Source organism: Leptosomus discolor, chromosome 3 (genome assembly GCF_034619465.1).
Source record: "Leptosomus discolor isolate bLepDis1 chromosome 3, bLepDis1.hap2, whole genome shotgun sequence".
Classification (NCBI taxonomy): Eukaryota; Metazoa; Chordata; class Aves; order Leptosomiformes; family Leptosomidae; genus Leptosomus; species Leptosomus discolor.
Genome location: NC_141393.1, coordinates 77510978 through 77525941, shown reverse-complemented (window position 1 = coordinate 77525941; position 14964 = coordinate 77510978). Strand labels below are relative to the sequence as shown.

The 14964-nt window shown below is 38.2% G+C and overlaps 1 protein-coding gene across 1 annotated transcript in view; it reads left to right on the top strand.

Annotated features, from left to right (window-relative positions):
• The window catches only part of LOC104351473 (putative oxidoreductase ZK1290.5), a 51365-nt gene that overhangs the window by 1353 nt on the left and 35048 nt on the right, over nt 1-14964 (top strand). Inside the window, exon 2 of the mRNA XM_086463292.1 lies at nt 14493-14741. Within this exon, the coding sequence (XP_086319418.1) occupies nt 14493-14741 (249 nt within the window). The remainder of the gene's footprint in view (nt 1-14492; nt 14742-14964) is intronic.

Here is a 14964-nt window from a genome sequence, read left to right as displayed (position 1 = left end):
CTGACCTGAATTCCAAATCCATCTAATTGGTGGATTTGCTAACAGTTCAAAAGAGCCCAACTATTAAATGGTTAAAGGCCATTTTTCCAAATCAGCGTAGGACTGTGTGAGCAGAGGAAGGTTAATACCAGTAATTCTGTGGTGTCAGAGCACTGTCCATGCTGTACACGTAACTGATAAAGAGGCCATTAACCCTCTCAAAATGGGGGTTGTAGCGGAGTGCCTGGAAGGTATGCCACAAAGAGGCAAACACCTGCCGTACACGTACCAATGACCATTGCATGCTTGACCACATCTTTCTGGGAGTTTTTTGAACAGTTGCCTTTTTATATAGTTGACATTATTTAGCTTTTATTTCTTGCAAAAGTAAGGAGTTAATTTATCTCTTGATGAAAGCCTCAGATTCTTTTGGCACAGTATTTGAGCATCTCTTCCTGTCTTAAGAGTCTTTCCAGAAGCCTCTTTCATTCATAACACATTCTAAAACGTGTATGTCCTTCCCAATCAATCTTCATGATGCAGTTTTATCATGGTATCAGTATCGCAGATTTTTCATTATTTTACATAAATGTACAACTCCAAGGCACTTACGTCCTTTGTCTGTGACACTGGAGTAATCGGTCACAGAAGTATCAAGCTAAGCTATAGAATAAAATGATCCTTATGCTCTTTTCATCTTTATCCTATGAGTGTATACTGACTTCAGAGCAATTATTTGGCATTTTCATTAGTATAGAGGAGGGCAAAAGTGGAGCTGTGGATTTTAGAGTGTATTAAGCCAGCTGAGTCAATAGCTGGCCTTTGATTTTAATAGGGCTATTTTTTCATCCAGAAACAGTAAGTGAATAGATAGAGCTTGTAATGCTTGTTTCAAAGTACCCAAGGTCATTTGAGTTGCACCTATCGTTTAAAAAGTCTTAGCAACTCGGCATCATCAGCCAAAAGATTTTAAAAACAAAAAGAATTTAAAGTCTACAAAATGTTGATAATTGTTTTTACCATGTATTGATGTGCATACACATGTTCATAAACATGTGGTATGTGTATGCCCAATATATGAATCTGCCATTTTAGTATCTACTAACCTTAAGGATCCTTGATGCAGCTGTCCCTTACACAGTCACTATATAATGTGCAAAAAGGCCTGTGCTGTTCAAAAGTACTGTTTTTTTCCCTTTTGCCTTTTTGGGGGGGGGGGGGGAGGAAGTGGATGTTGGTTGGCTGTTTTAACCTGTGACGCTTTGCCAATTTAATTCCTTGGAGATTTTTTTATAAAAAGAAAAAAATTGTGAATAGTCTTAGAGAATGGGATCAGTTGTCTGTTGTCCGTTGTTTCAGATTATCTACAGAACCACCTTTTTTTTATTGGAGGTTGCAATACATTTCTTAGGGCGTTGGAAGAATAAGATGACTAGAAAGTAGACAGGCAGAAAGACTCCTTTGTACTCTACCAAATAGCACACTGCTTGCTGTCCTTTCGTTGTATTAGTAAATATTGAGTAGTTGATTGTCAAGCCTGAACTCAAGCCACAGTAGATGGATAGTAACATATAAGATCAAGAGAACTAATTTGAAATTTTCTGGCCCAATAACTTCTGTCAAGTATGGATTTCAAGGAGCTTCTCTTGACTTACAGTGCTGTCATGAACAGCAAGATTTGGTTCCTTGACTTCACTTGCCTGCTCTTGTGTTGCTAGCGTAACACTTGACGTGTTGCTTACACGCTCTGCAGCTTTTTGAGGATCTTTTAATAGATAGGAACCAGCCAGGTAACTTTAAGAGATCTTTAATAGATGCTGCAAAACACTGCAGATTTAAGAAAAGGAGGAGGAGGATGGGGAAAGCTCAAGGCTCACCACACTTGCTTTTGTGGTCAAGCTATAAATACCATGATAAGCAGCCATACACAATGGGATCTTTATCTATGCTAGGTGTTCCTGCTTAACTACTCCTTTACAAATTAATGGCTTGTTTTTGTTACAGCCTTAACTAATGTTTGCAGTGCAGAAACCTGGATTGACTGTGAAGTAGAGGAGAACTTTCTTCGATGAGCATGCATTTTCTGCAGGATTTAAGATTTGGTTGTTTCTTTGTCATTTCTTATCCCTTTAAACATGCAGACGTAATTATTATCTATGAAAAGTTGTTTTTGAGAGGACAGATATGTACGTTGCCTCTGTTGCTAGATAACCTTTCTAAAAGCTTCAGAGATAAATATGCTGTGTTAAGATGGTTGCAGCTATCCAGTCATGTCCACTGGAAGGCAGCTCAGATAGGTATGCAAGTTAATTCCAAGGGATGAAACCCCCTTTGTAGCAGCCGAGAGCTGGAGTAGGAGACATGTAATGTGTTTCTTGGCCAGAGGATGTTACGAGAGAGAGACAGAGAGTGCAACAGCAGCCTAGGATAGCATTCTGTCAAAAATAGCTGTTCTTCCTGTTCAAGCTTCAGTTGTCAAATGTGTTGTGGTGTTTTTGTAACTGGGTTTTCTTTTTTTTTAATGGGTTTCCATGTCACAGCTGCTTTGGCTTCCGAATTTGTATAGAAGTTTGATAAGTTTCTCAAAGTTTGATGCAGAAGGGGAGAAGGAAAGGCAGGAGGTGAAGTGATCTTTCATTAGGTTACCGTTCTTTGTGACACTCTGTGCTCGCTTACACAGACTGTTCTTGGGGAGGTGGATCCATTGCCATTAACATCTCTAGTGAGAAGGATGTATTTGTACACCAGAGAAGGCTACCTAGCATGCAAAACTTATGGTCAGTCTGAAAGGTTACTTGGAGTAACGTGCCAAATTCTGTACATCCAAAATTCTGTATTTACTTAGATGCATATTCATACTGTTGTTGAATCTGTCTCGTGTCCAGGGAAAGACACGTCTACTAGCAATGGTAAAACAAGCTGACTTTCCAGAGACAACTACCAATTGTTATAAGGCAGCTCAGCTTTGTGTTAGAAATATGCTGTATAGCTAAAGTTTTAATTAACAAATAAAAATAATCTGCATCTTGTTTATTGTATGTTTATAAAAATTGTCGATGACCTTAGATTTCTTACGGTTCGATTCTAACAATTGTGTTAGCCAATATTATTCATATGTGGAGGGTCAGGCATGTTTACGGTCAATGATAATTTTCATTACAAAGGCTGCTTTCAACTAGAGTAGGCTTAAGTCTAAAATGAATTGGCATTTTGGCCAATTGATACAAGTGTGACGCTTTGCCCCAGAGAGTACATCACCCCATAATGGCTTTAGATTGCTTTAGGAAATGAATACATTCATTATCTTGCTAATAAGTTAGCTATAATCTCTTTCCATATTTGCAAGACTTATTTTATTAGTGTTTTTGAAATGCAGGGCGAAAAACTGATATAAAATGACTCTGTTTGGAAGTTGGTGTAGTTACACGATTTCATAGGAGCTATGTGCATCTGAGAATCGCACACTTGTGAGTCATTGTGCTATAGTAGGGAATTGTGTGTTCTTACATTGTCTTAATTTAACTGCTGGATACTTGATGCTTATCTAAAGCAGCATCCTCAAAAAAGGATCACTCGTCCAAATGGCAAGCACAATATCATCCTCCTCAGGCTTTGGAAGAAAAATGCATACTGTTTGTACTGTTTACGCTTACTCCTGTTAAGTAGGAAGCTCCCCCTTACAAAGTGTGTCACTTCATATTTTTTTTTTTTCCTTTTATTTTTTTAAGTCTGGGGGGTAAACATGCCACCCGTTAAAACATTTGGATATAACACGGTAGCACGAGGGCTTTTCTTCCTGTAAGTGAAATATTAGGAAGCTTTTTCAAGGTCATGTGCTAAATAGTTAAATTCAGCATGGCATCGCTCTTTGTTGGAAGGCTTTGTGATATGAAGGGAACTTGATAAAGTCTCGTAGTGGTAAAAAGTATTATATTTGTTCATGAACTTTACGAACACACTTGTCCAAATGCTTTATTCTATTTTTAAAAAATGATTATTGCCCTATTGCAAAAGGTCCCCAAAACACCAATTACAGATAACTCTTAAGGCTCCTTGTGGCTCTCTGGTGAAACTATCTTCATCCCCTTGCTATGGTAGTTATGTTCCCATTAGAAGAGGGGAATTTGTGTTAGGTTTTGGGGTGGTTTTCGGTTTTCAAAAAACACAAGCATGTGTTGGAGATACCAAAAAGTCATAGAATGTTTTCACGTGAAGTTGCTTTCTATGTAATCCTTGGGGTAGCTAGAATTAATAGCAGTTTGATGAGATAAAATGTTCTCTAATGATCCCTTCCTATTAAAGTATAAAATTAATTGCATGCTGGTTTGGGAAGGGGCTGCAGGACAGGCCAATTACTAAACAAAATAATCAAGTCTTTATACTCATAGTGCCTTAGCCATGTCACACACAGTGAGTATTTTATTAGTAGTAATGATGTTCTTTACAGAAGATCATTGAAGAATGGACGGTGCCATTATGCTAGGCACTGTAACTGGGAAAGCACACAGGTTCTGCTGTGGGCAGCTTCTAGTCGAATAGCCAAAGCCTGGGAGGAATAAAAATCTATCCCAATATATAATGTGATGTCCGTTAATTTATAGCACTATTGTCTTGCTTAAATTGAATTTTTACTGCATTTGTCAGTAAGTTGCACTAGTAACATGGTAAAATAATACAGACAGACACACACGTAGAATCCCACCATATTCAAGGGAAACCATTAAAATCTCTCTGTCCATGATTCAGGGTGTTCCATAGATAAGATTCCTGATATTCAGCTGTAGCTTTATCTAAGTAAATAAGTCGTAAAAGTAAGTTTTTACTGACTTCGCTGATTGCGTTAAGACATTGCATCATTTGCATTGCAGCCACACAAGACTACTTCTATTGTTCCTGGTTCTTTTCACAACAAATGGGATTTTTCTGATGAAAAATAGAATCAGATTACTCCACTTCCATTACATCAGGTTGTGTTGGAGGTTTTTTTGGTCAAAATGCTACATATAACTTGAATCTTATTACTGAGTGCATGTGTTTTAATATTTCCTTCCATTATGTGTTACTAATCCAGTTACCTACTTATTAATTATTAATCCTAGAGTTGCTTATGTTGAGCCTTAAATTTAGCTGTGATCACAAAAGAGACAGTGCTGTTGGGATTGGAATCAAATGAGATTTTGCTTTTCAATTCAGTGGCAGCAGAATCAAGCATTCACTTTTTGTCATTCTCTACTGTTACTGCCTTTTTTTTATTCATGGCTCTTGTTTCTTCATGGCTTCAGTTCTTCAGGAAATTTATGGAACAGTGGTCCCGATACCAAGACCTATGGCACTCCCCCCTATTAATCTTACCCAGTAATAAGAATCGGCTGTTTATTTCTTCCCTTTGTTTTAGGTCTCAACCGTTTTTTTTTATTCTGTCGGGACTTTGCTTCTCACCCATGGTTACCAAGTTGCCTTAATAGCCTCTTGTGATGAACAAAATGCCACATCTATAAATCTTTCTGTCTCAATTCATCCACCGTTTCAGTAGATCTGACCTTGAGAAGTTGTACTTGAGCTTTGAGGGCCTCCAGATATTTAACTTCTCTCATGTACAAAATGTGGCCATAGCCCAGGCAGCTGTATATTTGTAGACAGTGGAACAAAGCTGTATCCTCTCCTAACCTGACTAAACCTGCTGAGCTCCTGCCTTCCTTGATTTCTTCTAACTTCACCTACTTCCAGTCTGCGGGTGTTTTGTTTCTTAAAAAAGACCAGATGCTGTACAAATGTTGCTTTAAAGGGTACTAGTAAATGCATCTGGGGCAAAATCCTGGGCCAGTTTTTGCTTAAGTCAGAGTGTACACAGTGCAGAAATAATTTTTGTTTCAGGGGAAATTGCTGCTTTGTCTTTGCGCTCTCTGTGCACCTACGGATCTATGAGGTCAGCTTTTTATATTTTTACTGGGGTTTTCACCTTACTTATATTTTGACATATGAACTGTAATTTAATAGTAGAATGATATCTTCCTTTCTCATGCTGGAATCTGGTAATCACCGTGTTGCTGATGTGATACAGATGAACTTCAAATGTCCATCACTAAGTCTAAGTAATAAAATACACATTTAGGCTTCTGTCACTGTTCAATAATCAAAGCCTTTATTGGTATAAGCAGAGGCACTTTACATGTATGCTTTTAAATTTCCTGTTGCCATTAATACTTTTAAATGTTACAAGCTTCGTTGCCCACTAGATGAACCAGTTTGAAATGAATAGAGCAGCAAGCCCTGGTGTCTTTCACCATGTTTCTGTAATGTAGACAAATGATACCAAGCTTTGCAGAGGAAGAAAAGGAAAGCTGACTTCTATCTTTCAGCCTTCATGTAGCAGATCTTAGTCATCATACCTTTTTTCTTTGCCAGAGCTCCCTAGCAAGCTCTGGCAGCATTGAGTGGTGATGTCACATGCTGCTCTAACCTAAATTGCAGTAGTTCCTCATGCCTCCATCCCAGGAGGGAGGGACTGAGTGCTAAACTTTCTCCTAATCAGTTCTTCTAATGTTTATGGCAAGTATATTCAGCACAGAGAGTGATACAAAATGTTCATTACAGGGGAGAGGGGAGAGAAAGGGGAAAGCCATCTTTGTGGCTTTACAGCAGTTTCATAACTGTGATGTCTGTTCCCCAGGCTTAACGCCTGAATGGGAGTGCTTTGCATTCTAATACGTGCTATTCTAAGGCTGAATGTGCAGTGTGAGAGGAGGGGCTACGGGAAAGGTTGTTTGTCTTGGAAAACTGGAGAAAATACGTTTTTAAATTCTTAGATGATGTGGAGAAGAAAAAAAGCATTGCTCAGAAACATTCTTCATTGTTCAGTTTGCGTTTGCGCTACGGATGGCTGGGTTGCTGCTGTCCTTTGAACTCATGAACGCAATGAGCTGGCAGTGGGACACGGCAAGCCTCAGACCTTGCAGTCCCACATGATATCGTAGGAGTAGGATCTTGTCATGATTCACAATTGCACTTGTTCTGTGAGTAGTGTGGTAGGTAGAAAGGGTAATGTCAAAAATTAGCCATCAGCTTGAATGTCATGTTGAATTAGGGTCTTACCATGATGAGTTATTGTACATGCATTTCCATGTTGTAAGCTACAAGTCACTATAAATTGCAGTTCTCCCTATAATTTTTTCTATAATACAATCTTTACCGTATTGTAAGTGGTTTTGAATTATTGGTCTCATGGTCAACTACACTTTAAAATTGCTGTCCCTCTACTTAACTGTGTGTTGATTCTGCTTAACTGTAAATTATTTACATATTTACAAATTATTTTTAAGTCAAACTTTCACAGCAGGAATGAGTATAATAATGTCCTACTTAAGTACAGAGTATGGGCTTAATTTTTTTTTTGCTTGTTTGTTTGTTCTTTTTTTTGTGCAAGTTGTTTGGAGGAGGCAAAAGTTGTCACAGGTCTGTCTCATTTTATGTGAAGTATTGCCAAATGTCTAATGTTGTTAATTAATGTAATCTTTATCAGGGAGAGTAGTTTAAGGAGAGGTATGGGGGGGGGGTGGTTGGTGTTTAAAATGAATACTTTTACTCAATCTATTTTTTTGCTGTAGATAGCACATATCCTTATTAGTTATGAAGTTAAAAGTTCTATCAAGGTATGATAAGCACTGGAAGTAATTTCAATTGAGTTAACAAAGGGAATAGAATGAAAATAATTTAAAACTGGTTCACACCAGCAATTCTTCGTGCACTATTAACTGCTAAGATCTAGTCACAAAACATTATTCTGAGGAGAAAAGGTTTAGTGAACCCTAGAAATTGGATTTGATTTATGCCAGAAAATCTGCCTTTTCACTGCTTGAGATTTCTATGGAAGGAAGCCACAGTCTTTTACCAAATGGTTTCTAAGGTAACATCTTATAGCAGAGCATCTGAAACCAATTTGGTTGTTAATGAGAAATAGTTCTCACGGCGGTGGGAAAGTGTGGAGTGAAAGAAAAGGCTTCAAGATTTGGCAATCTGTCTGTAAAGGCATTTAAAATAAATGTGTGCTGCTCTGCTTATGAAATTTCTACGTGGATTACACGTTCATAATTGCCTTTCGAATCTATAGGTCACTTTCCAGAGTTGTCCTTGCCTATAAATTCAATTGAGATCTGCATGATAAAAATATTTGTATACAACAGCTAATTTAAATAGCTGGCACTTTCCAGTGGAAATCTCTACTCCTACAGAAAAAATATTTGCATTTTTTGGGTGATAGTGTATTTTTGCTGCCAAAAATTCATTAGTGAATTGGTGCCATATCAGAGCCGTAACATCCCACTGATGATAGATGCTACTTGCAGATGTTCTGGTTTGTTGTGAGACGCATTCTGAGAAGTTGCTTTTATACCTCCTTTTCTGAAGTTCTGACTAGATAAATGATGGGTCAGTGATCAGAGATGTACAGTCATTTTACAGTAGATGATCTGAATATCCTTTACAGTCAGAGCCTCTTTGGGATGGAGGGAATAGAGTGCCTCTGTCAACAATGGCTCATTGCCATTTCTTCCTTCCTCTCAGGAAGAGAGAAAACCAGCAATTCTGGCTTCCCTTTCCCTGGATACATAATAAACACGTAATGGCTCTCTCCTACCCTTTCGCATTGCAGCAAGGCTGTATTCCTGCATTCTGTTCCTTGGTGCCTGTGTAGAGTTGCCTGAGTAGGATTGCAGAGTTTAAAATCATACTTGCCTGCTTTTCTTCCTTATGTTATTGAATTCTGTGAGCTTATTCTGAGTCACGTGGGAGAAAAACAGTCCCAGAGTGACCCTTTGCTCTAAGTAGTGGATCATATTTAGCAAAAAAAGAAAAGAGAAGCATTACCAAAATAAAGCTTATATATTTATATATAAGTAATATCTGTAGTCCACAAAGCTTTTACAGAGGCAAGAGAAACTGCATGGTGTAATCTCTAGACTTTACATAGGCCGGGTCTGTTAACAGTGCTTCATTAGCATAGTGATATTATTTAGGAACATGAAAATACTGCATCCATACAGCACAGCTGTAATGCCATAAAATGTGTGTAAATGCAGCAAAGACCTCTACCGGGAGTTCTCTGGTGAATCTTCTTACACCAGTTGTACAGTATGCTGTTACAGTATGGAAGTACCTGCCTTGCTGTGGTGCTGGCAGGGTGGTCCTCGCTGCCCTTTGAGGTTTGCAGAAGCAAATTCATGCACGTGCTTCAGCTCCTGTAGCTCACGTTGCTCCGTGTTTGTGCACAACCACCTCTGTCAGCACCTGTTCATTGGAGTTGCAGCAGTGCGTTGGGATTTTTGTGTTGTGGCCTCACAAAATGCAATTTCCTGCAACTTTTATGCAGCTTAGATGGCTTTAAATGGGTGAGTTTTAGATAAACCTGTGTGTGGCTTTAGTTCTGACCCAAACATTGGTTATATAATACAAGTATCGGTGACGTTGTCCTGCCAGTTCTTCTAGAAGCCCATCGTCTCTATAGGTTCTGTTCCTGCAAGGGCAGCTGCTCCATTATGTGTACATTAGATGCCACTCTTGGACTCTGAGTAAAATGCCCAAGTTATTTTGTAAAAGTGATTGTGATTAAGTTTGGATCCCATAACTTGAAATACTCTGCAGTCGCTTTATGAAAATTGTGGGGTGTAATAGCTTCCTAATGAGCTTGACTTTGATTTCACCTGCTGCAGAGGAGAGCCCTGTGCTCTACAGAAGAGAGGCTGCTGTGAATACTTTGTCATGTGCTGCTCTATATGATTTTCAGCGTAACTGACCCTGTTAAGTAAAAGCTGTGCCAATATATAGCAGTAAGAACACCTGGGTTCTAATGCTGTGGTTATAGAAAGTTAGTGTGACATTATCTGGTTGTCTGAGAGCAGCTTTAGGGATGGTGCTGCGGAACGTAATGGAAAGAAAGGCTCCAGGAGACAAGTTTGTGGAGAAGGTCTTTCTGATCGTTTGGCTTGAACACAACTGTGATTTGTTTGGGTTTTTTAATTTTATTTTAATGTTCATAAAAACACAGAATATATCAAATTATTTTTGCTAATTTACTGCTGCTAAAGGGGAAACTTTTTCTTGCCCCATCCCTTGCCTGAAATGCAGTGGGTTTTCCCCTTTGGCGAGTTATTCGGGTTCATGAATCGTTCCAAAGCTATACACTTTTTTGGCCGTTTAACAGTCTGAATCAGCTTGTCAGAGGATTGTACGAATACAGAAGTAGGTGAAGGAGGAGGTAAGACAGTAAGCAGGGACAGCAGGTGAGAGTTGTCTGTCCTTGAGCCGTTCCATAGAAGGGCCATGTGGTTTTGCGAATGGATTAGCAATAAACCTTGGAATGTGTTATATGTTACTTGCTCTATGTATTTGCAACATGTTTTATCGTCAAATTTGCTCGTGAGGTAATTAGTGAAATCAAACTGTACTGACACCAAAAAACTTTAATGTATTCATAAGATGCATTCTGTGGACCCAATGTTGATGTAATGTTGAAATAATTGAGATGAAACTAGTAGAACAAGGTATTTCAAGCTTATTATGCTATACAATACCATATATAGACATTGAGTATGTAAACATGATAAAAGGATGTTTGAGCTTTTGCTTTTGAGAGTTCTTTTCTCAAGTGATTACTTGAAGGTAAAAAAAAAAATCAGCAAAGGAATGGGCATTTTTGTAGGTATTTTGTCAACTGTTTTAATTTAGTAGTGAGTACTGATGTCAGAAGATCATTAATCTCTGGTAGATCTCTAAATATCCTGGCTGTGCTTTCACTAACAGGAACTCTTCCCATGTAAGTGATTCCATTGATTTCAAGTAGCCGAAGTTATTCATGTCACAGAACATTTTTATATATTCAGATAAATAATGCTTTCACATTTGACAAAGAACATGAAGACTCACTCCTCCACAAAGGGAGGGAGAAAGCAGGGAGAGAAAGTAGGTCCTGATTCTGTTTTGAAAAACTGTTGGTGCTTTGGATCTCTTATTTGTAGTTTACAGCTTCCGTGAAGGAGAACAGAAAGTTTAATGAGGCCGAGAGTCAGCTGAGATGGTGCATAAAACTGGGGGGGAAGGGGGTAGCCGTTTGGTTTGTTAGCTGGTTTACATTTTGGTGTTTGGGAGGGGGTGGGGATGTTGTTGATTTTGTCTTGTTGGGGAGGGGGGGTGGCTGCCTGGCTGTTTTTTTTGGTGGGCTTTTTGTGTGTGTTGTTTGTTTTGCCTCTTTTCCTCCTGTAGCAACTGCGTTGTGAACAGGATTCTGCATTCCTAATAATCTTTGGAACTTTTTATGGCTTGCCAGAGCATGTTTCTCATCCCAGTTTTGATAGCAGTGTTCTTCGGGCTATCAAGAAAGCGATGAGTAATCATGACAAAAAGAACAATGTGACTAATTAAGCCTAGTTTTCAATGGATTTGTGTCCTTTGACCTATCCATGTTTCCACTGCAATATCCTTGCACCTCCCAACCACCAAATCTCACAAAATCTGAAGGAATGTAATTATCTCAGACATCTTCAGATCTTTCAAATTAGGGTTAGTTCAGTTAGTGAGAGAACAGTGCTAGTCCCCTAGAAAAACAAGTTAAAATACTACCTAAAAAACCAGGGAGCTTTTCCAGACTTATCTGTATTTTACTTCATTTATTAAAAGGAATTCCTACTTTTTATCAGAGAATTCAGGAATAAAAATGTGTTAATTCAATATTTTTAGAAACAGCAAGGGAATGGAATAGGTGCTAGTTCATATTAGTTTTAAATGTGAGATTGGATTTTGTTGTTAAATATACATGTACAGTGCGAATTACATCTCTGTGAACAGAAGGTAATCCCAAACATATAAGAATGTTAGTGTGTTCACATAATGTTAAGTCTGGATTTAAAATGTACAAAAATTGAAATTTAAGTCACTCCACTTTCTTTTGTCACCCTTCTGCATCTATGAATTGTAACATATTTAATCACATGAGTAAACACAAGAGAACTGTGATTTCTAAAGTCTAGAAACTTTTAGGTTAGTGGCGCAATTAACTTAGAAACCTTTGTTCATTATTAAGTTGGCTTGCAAAGTGGTAATATTAAATTGTTGTTACCTTTTCTTTTTAGTTATTATTTAGTGCATCAGGACTGTTGTAGTTCATTTTTAGGCATAGAAATTGAGATCATTCCCTCCAGACTGATCTTGATCTCTTTATTTCCTGTGAAACAAGTGTGCTTACCATCACTGAGTGGGGAACAATAACAAAATTATTCTGAATTTTCCTTCTTTCCCACTCTCTCCGTTTAAGTTAAAAGGGTTAATTTAAAAAAAAAAAAAGTTGTTTGTCCTAAATGTTCTTACTGAACTCCATTATGCATGAAAAGAGTCCGAGTCCATTTGCAAGACCTCTAAATGAACTCCATTCATTCTGTGCTTAGAAATGACCATTCAGCCAGAAACAGACACAATAGTTACAACCTCATTTGTTTGGCACCAATACCAGCTTATTAAAAGTGAAGGGATTGTTGTGAAAAAGTATAGTAATTTTTCTATGGTAGTTATATAATTCTTTAATAAAATTCCTTTAGGATCTGAATAATGTAATATTTGTGTATATATTCTTTGCCCATAGTTGCAATATAGCGGCATTGAATTTTCCTAAAATTCTTAAACATTCCTGAAGAGTTTGAAATAGCAGCTATTTTGAAAATGTATGTTGATGTAGCTTGACTTATTTTGATGTAAAACAAGTTATACGGACATCTCTTTCTAGATGACTTGGAAGTTAAGCCAGGTGTTAACCATAAACAGTGGCTACGGAGAAAAAAAGTTTTAAAGTTTTGACTTTGAAAACATTGAAAGTTTGTTTACATTTGGGAGGGAAAATACTTATGGTACGCATGTCAAATTGTATAAATACAGCGTTATAATTTCATCACTCTAAAACCCATGAACATAAATAAAGAATTTAATACTCCACATGTTGAAGGTCATAAAGTGGGGATTATCCTGTTGTGATCAGCAGAATGTCATGATCCTCAGGTGTACATGTCTGATACCAGACCATGTTTTATTTTAAATGGCTTGAAGTGTTGAGCAAGATTATTGGTATCATTGGCTTTCCTGCTAAGATTAGGAATGAACAAAAACGATAAGCCTTTAGGAGAACCTGGCTTACGTACGAGTAGGACTTTTCTAAGTTCTCCTTGTTCTCGCACGCATTGTTACGATGTCCGTGAGAGTCATGCAGACTGCCGTGGGTGCTCTCTCCAGCTCGGTTATGGAAGTCTAAGGTAACTCTGTGTGTTTTCACGTGTTTCCTTTTTCTGTCAGTCTGGGTGGCCGTATGCACTTCTTAATATCCGAATCTGCAGGTAGCGTTTGATCTAGAAGAAATACTGTGTTTGGAGGGAACGAGAAAGTTAACAGCAGATACAAATTTCACTTTACGTTATTCTTCCTTGACCTGATGTCCTTTATGTATTTAGATGCAGCAGTGGCGGAAGGCCCTGTTGCTGTCGGCCCTCACGACTGCACAGGGCCCTTCTGAAGTTAGCGGCGTAGCCATGTCACATGCCGACTGTCGTTGGTGGCATTGGGGCCTTTAAGTACTGATCATCATCTTTGAAGGTGGCTTTGGTAGCTGGCTGGAACTGGCTGAGCATTTCCTCCAACAAACTGCAGAAAATACTGTTTGTGGGAAGTGTGTGAGTGAGGGTGGATGGGTGAGGGGCTCATGGCAGGAAAAACAACTAACAGGAAAGGGTAAGTAGAAACATCATCCCCCTTGCTCTCAACCAGTTCTTTATCTGACAGTCCTCCTGCTGGTTGCCTTTCCTGCTGAGTCTCCTCCTCCTTCCGTCCTCTTGACATGCAAAATACACATCCAGTGAATACCTACACAATGAGAGTTACAGGACTTTGTTGCTGAAAATCCCTGTATGCCTGGTCTGTAACTCTTGTGTAGGATTCCATTGTTTCGGTTACTGCTGAGCTTGACATTATGTGAATTGCACCTGTGGTATGGCCCAGTTTGGGGTTGTACAATGCAATAATAACTTGAAGCTACCAGTTCAGCAGAGCAGAGGTTTCAGGATATGCTTTCTGCAAAGTAAATTGCTTTTTGAGTTATATTTTATTTCTTATTGTTAATATTTTAAACTGTAAATATTGAGCTCATGTATGAAAATAAGTGCCATATACTAATTTTCCACGAAGTATGTGTTTTCTCTTTAATGGTCTTCAGCCTGACTTCTGAAATCACTTCTTTACGGTTAAAAGCTGTTGATATTTCATTTTGGTGGAGTTATTTGTGATCAGCATCAACATTTTAGCACTTTATGTGTTTTCCCAGCCTAGAGATCTGTCAGTTCCCATTTCTTTACTGTTAGGAAATGAAAATTATATAAGAGGATTCTGTGACAATACACAAAAAGATAAAAACAAAAATTAAAAAGAATGATAAAATACGTCCCTCAGAATTCACTGCTGACAATTCACTTCTGATTTTGTTTGTTTAGGTACTTCCCATCAAGGTGGCTATTCCCATGATGCTGTGGTCCACGCATTACAAAAATGTGGCATTCGTCATATTGACACAGCAAAAAGATATGGCTGTGAATCTCTCCTCCAGAAAGCCATCAAAGAGAGTGGTGTGAAGCGAGAGGACCTGTGGATAACTACCAAACTGTGGCATAGTGATTATGGCTATGAAAGCACGAAAAAAGCCTGCTTGGAGTCATGTGAAAGACTCGGTGTTGAGTATCTTGGTATGAATCTTTACATAGATTGATTATTTATTTTATATATTTTTATTTATTATTCATTTATTGCACCTTCTGTGTGAGTATTTGCAAAGATGAATGAATTCCTGAAAAAAAGATGTAGTATGGATAGATCACAGAAATAAAATTCTGCCTTTATTTACACATTTGCAGATTTCTTGTTCTGTTTGTTCTCTAGGAAGTTCACATGCATATAATTGCACATACT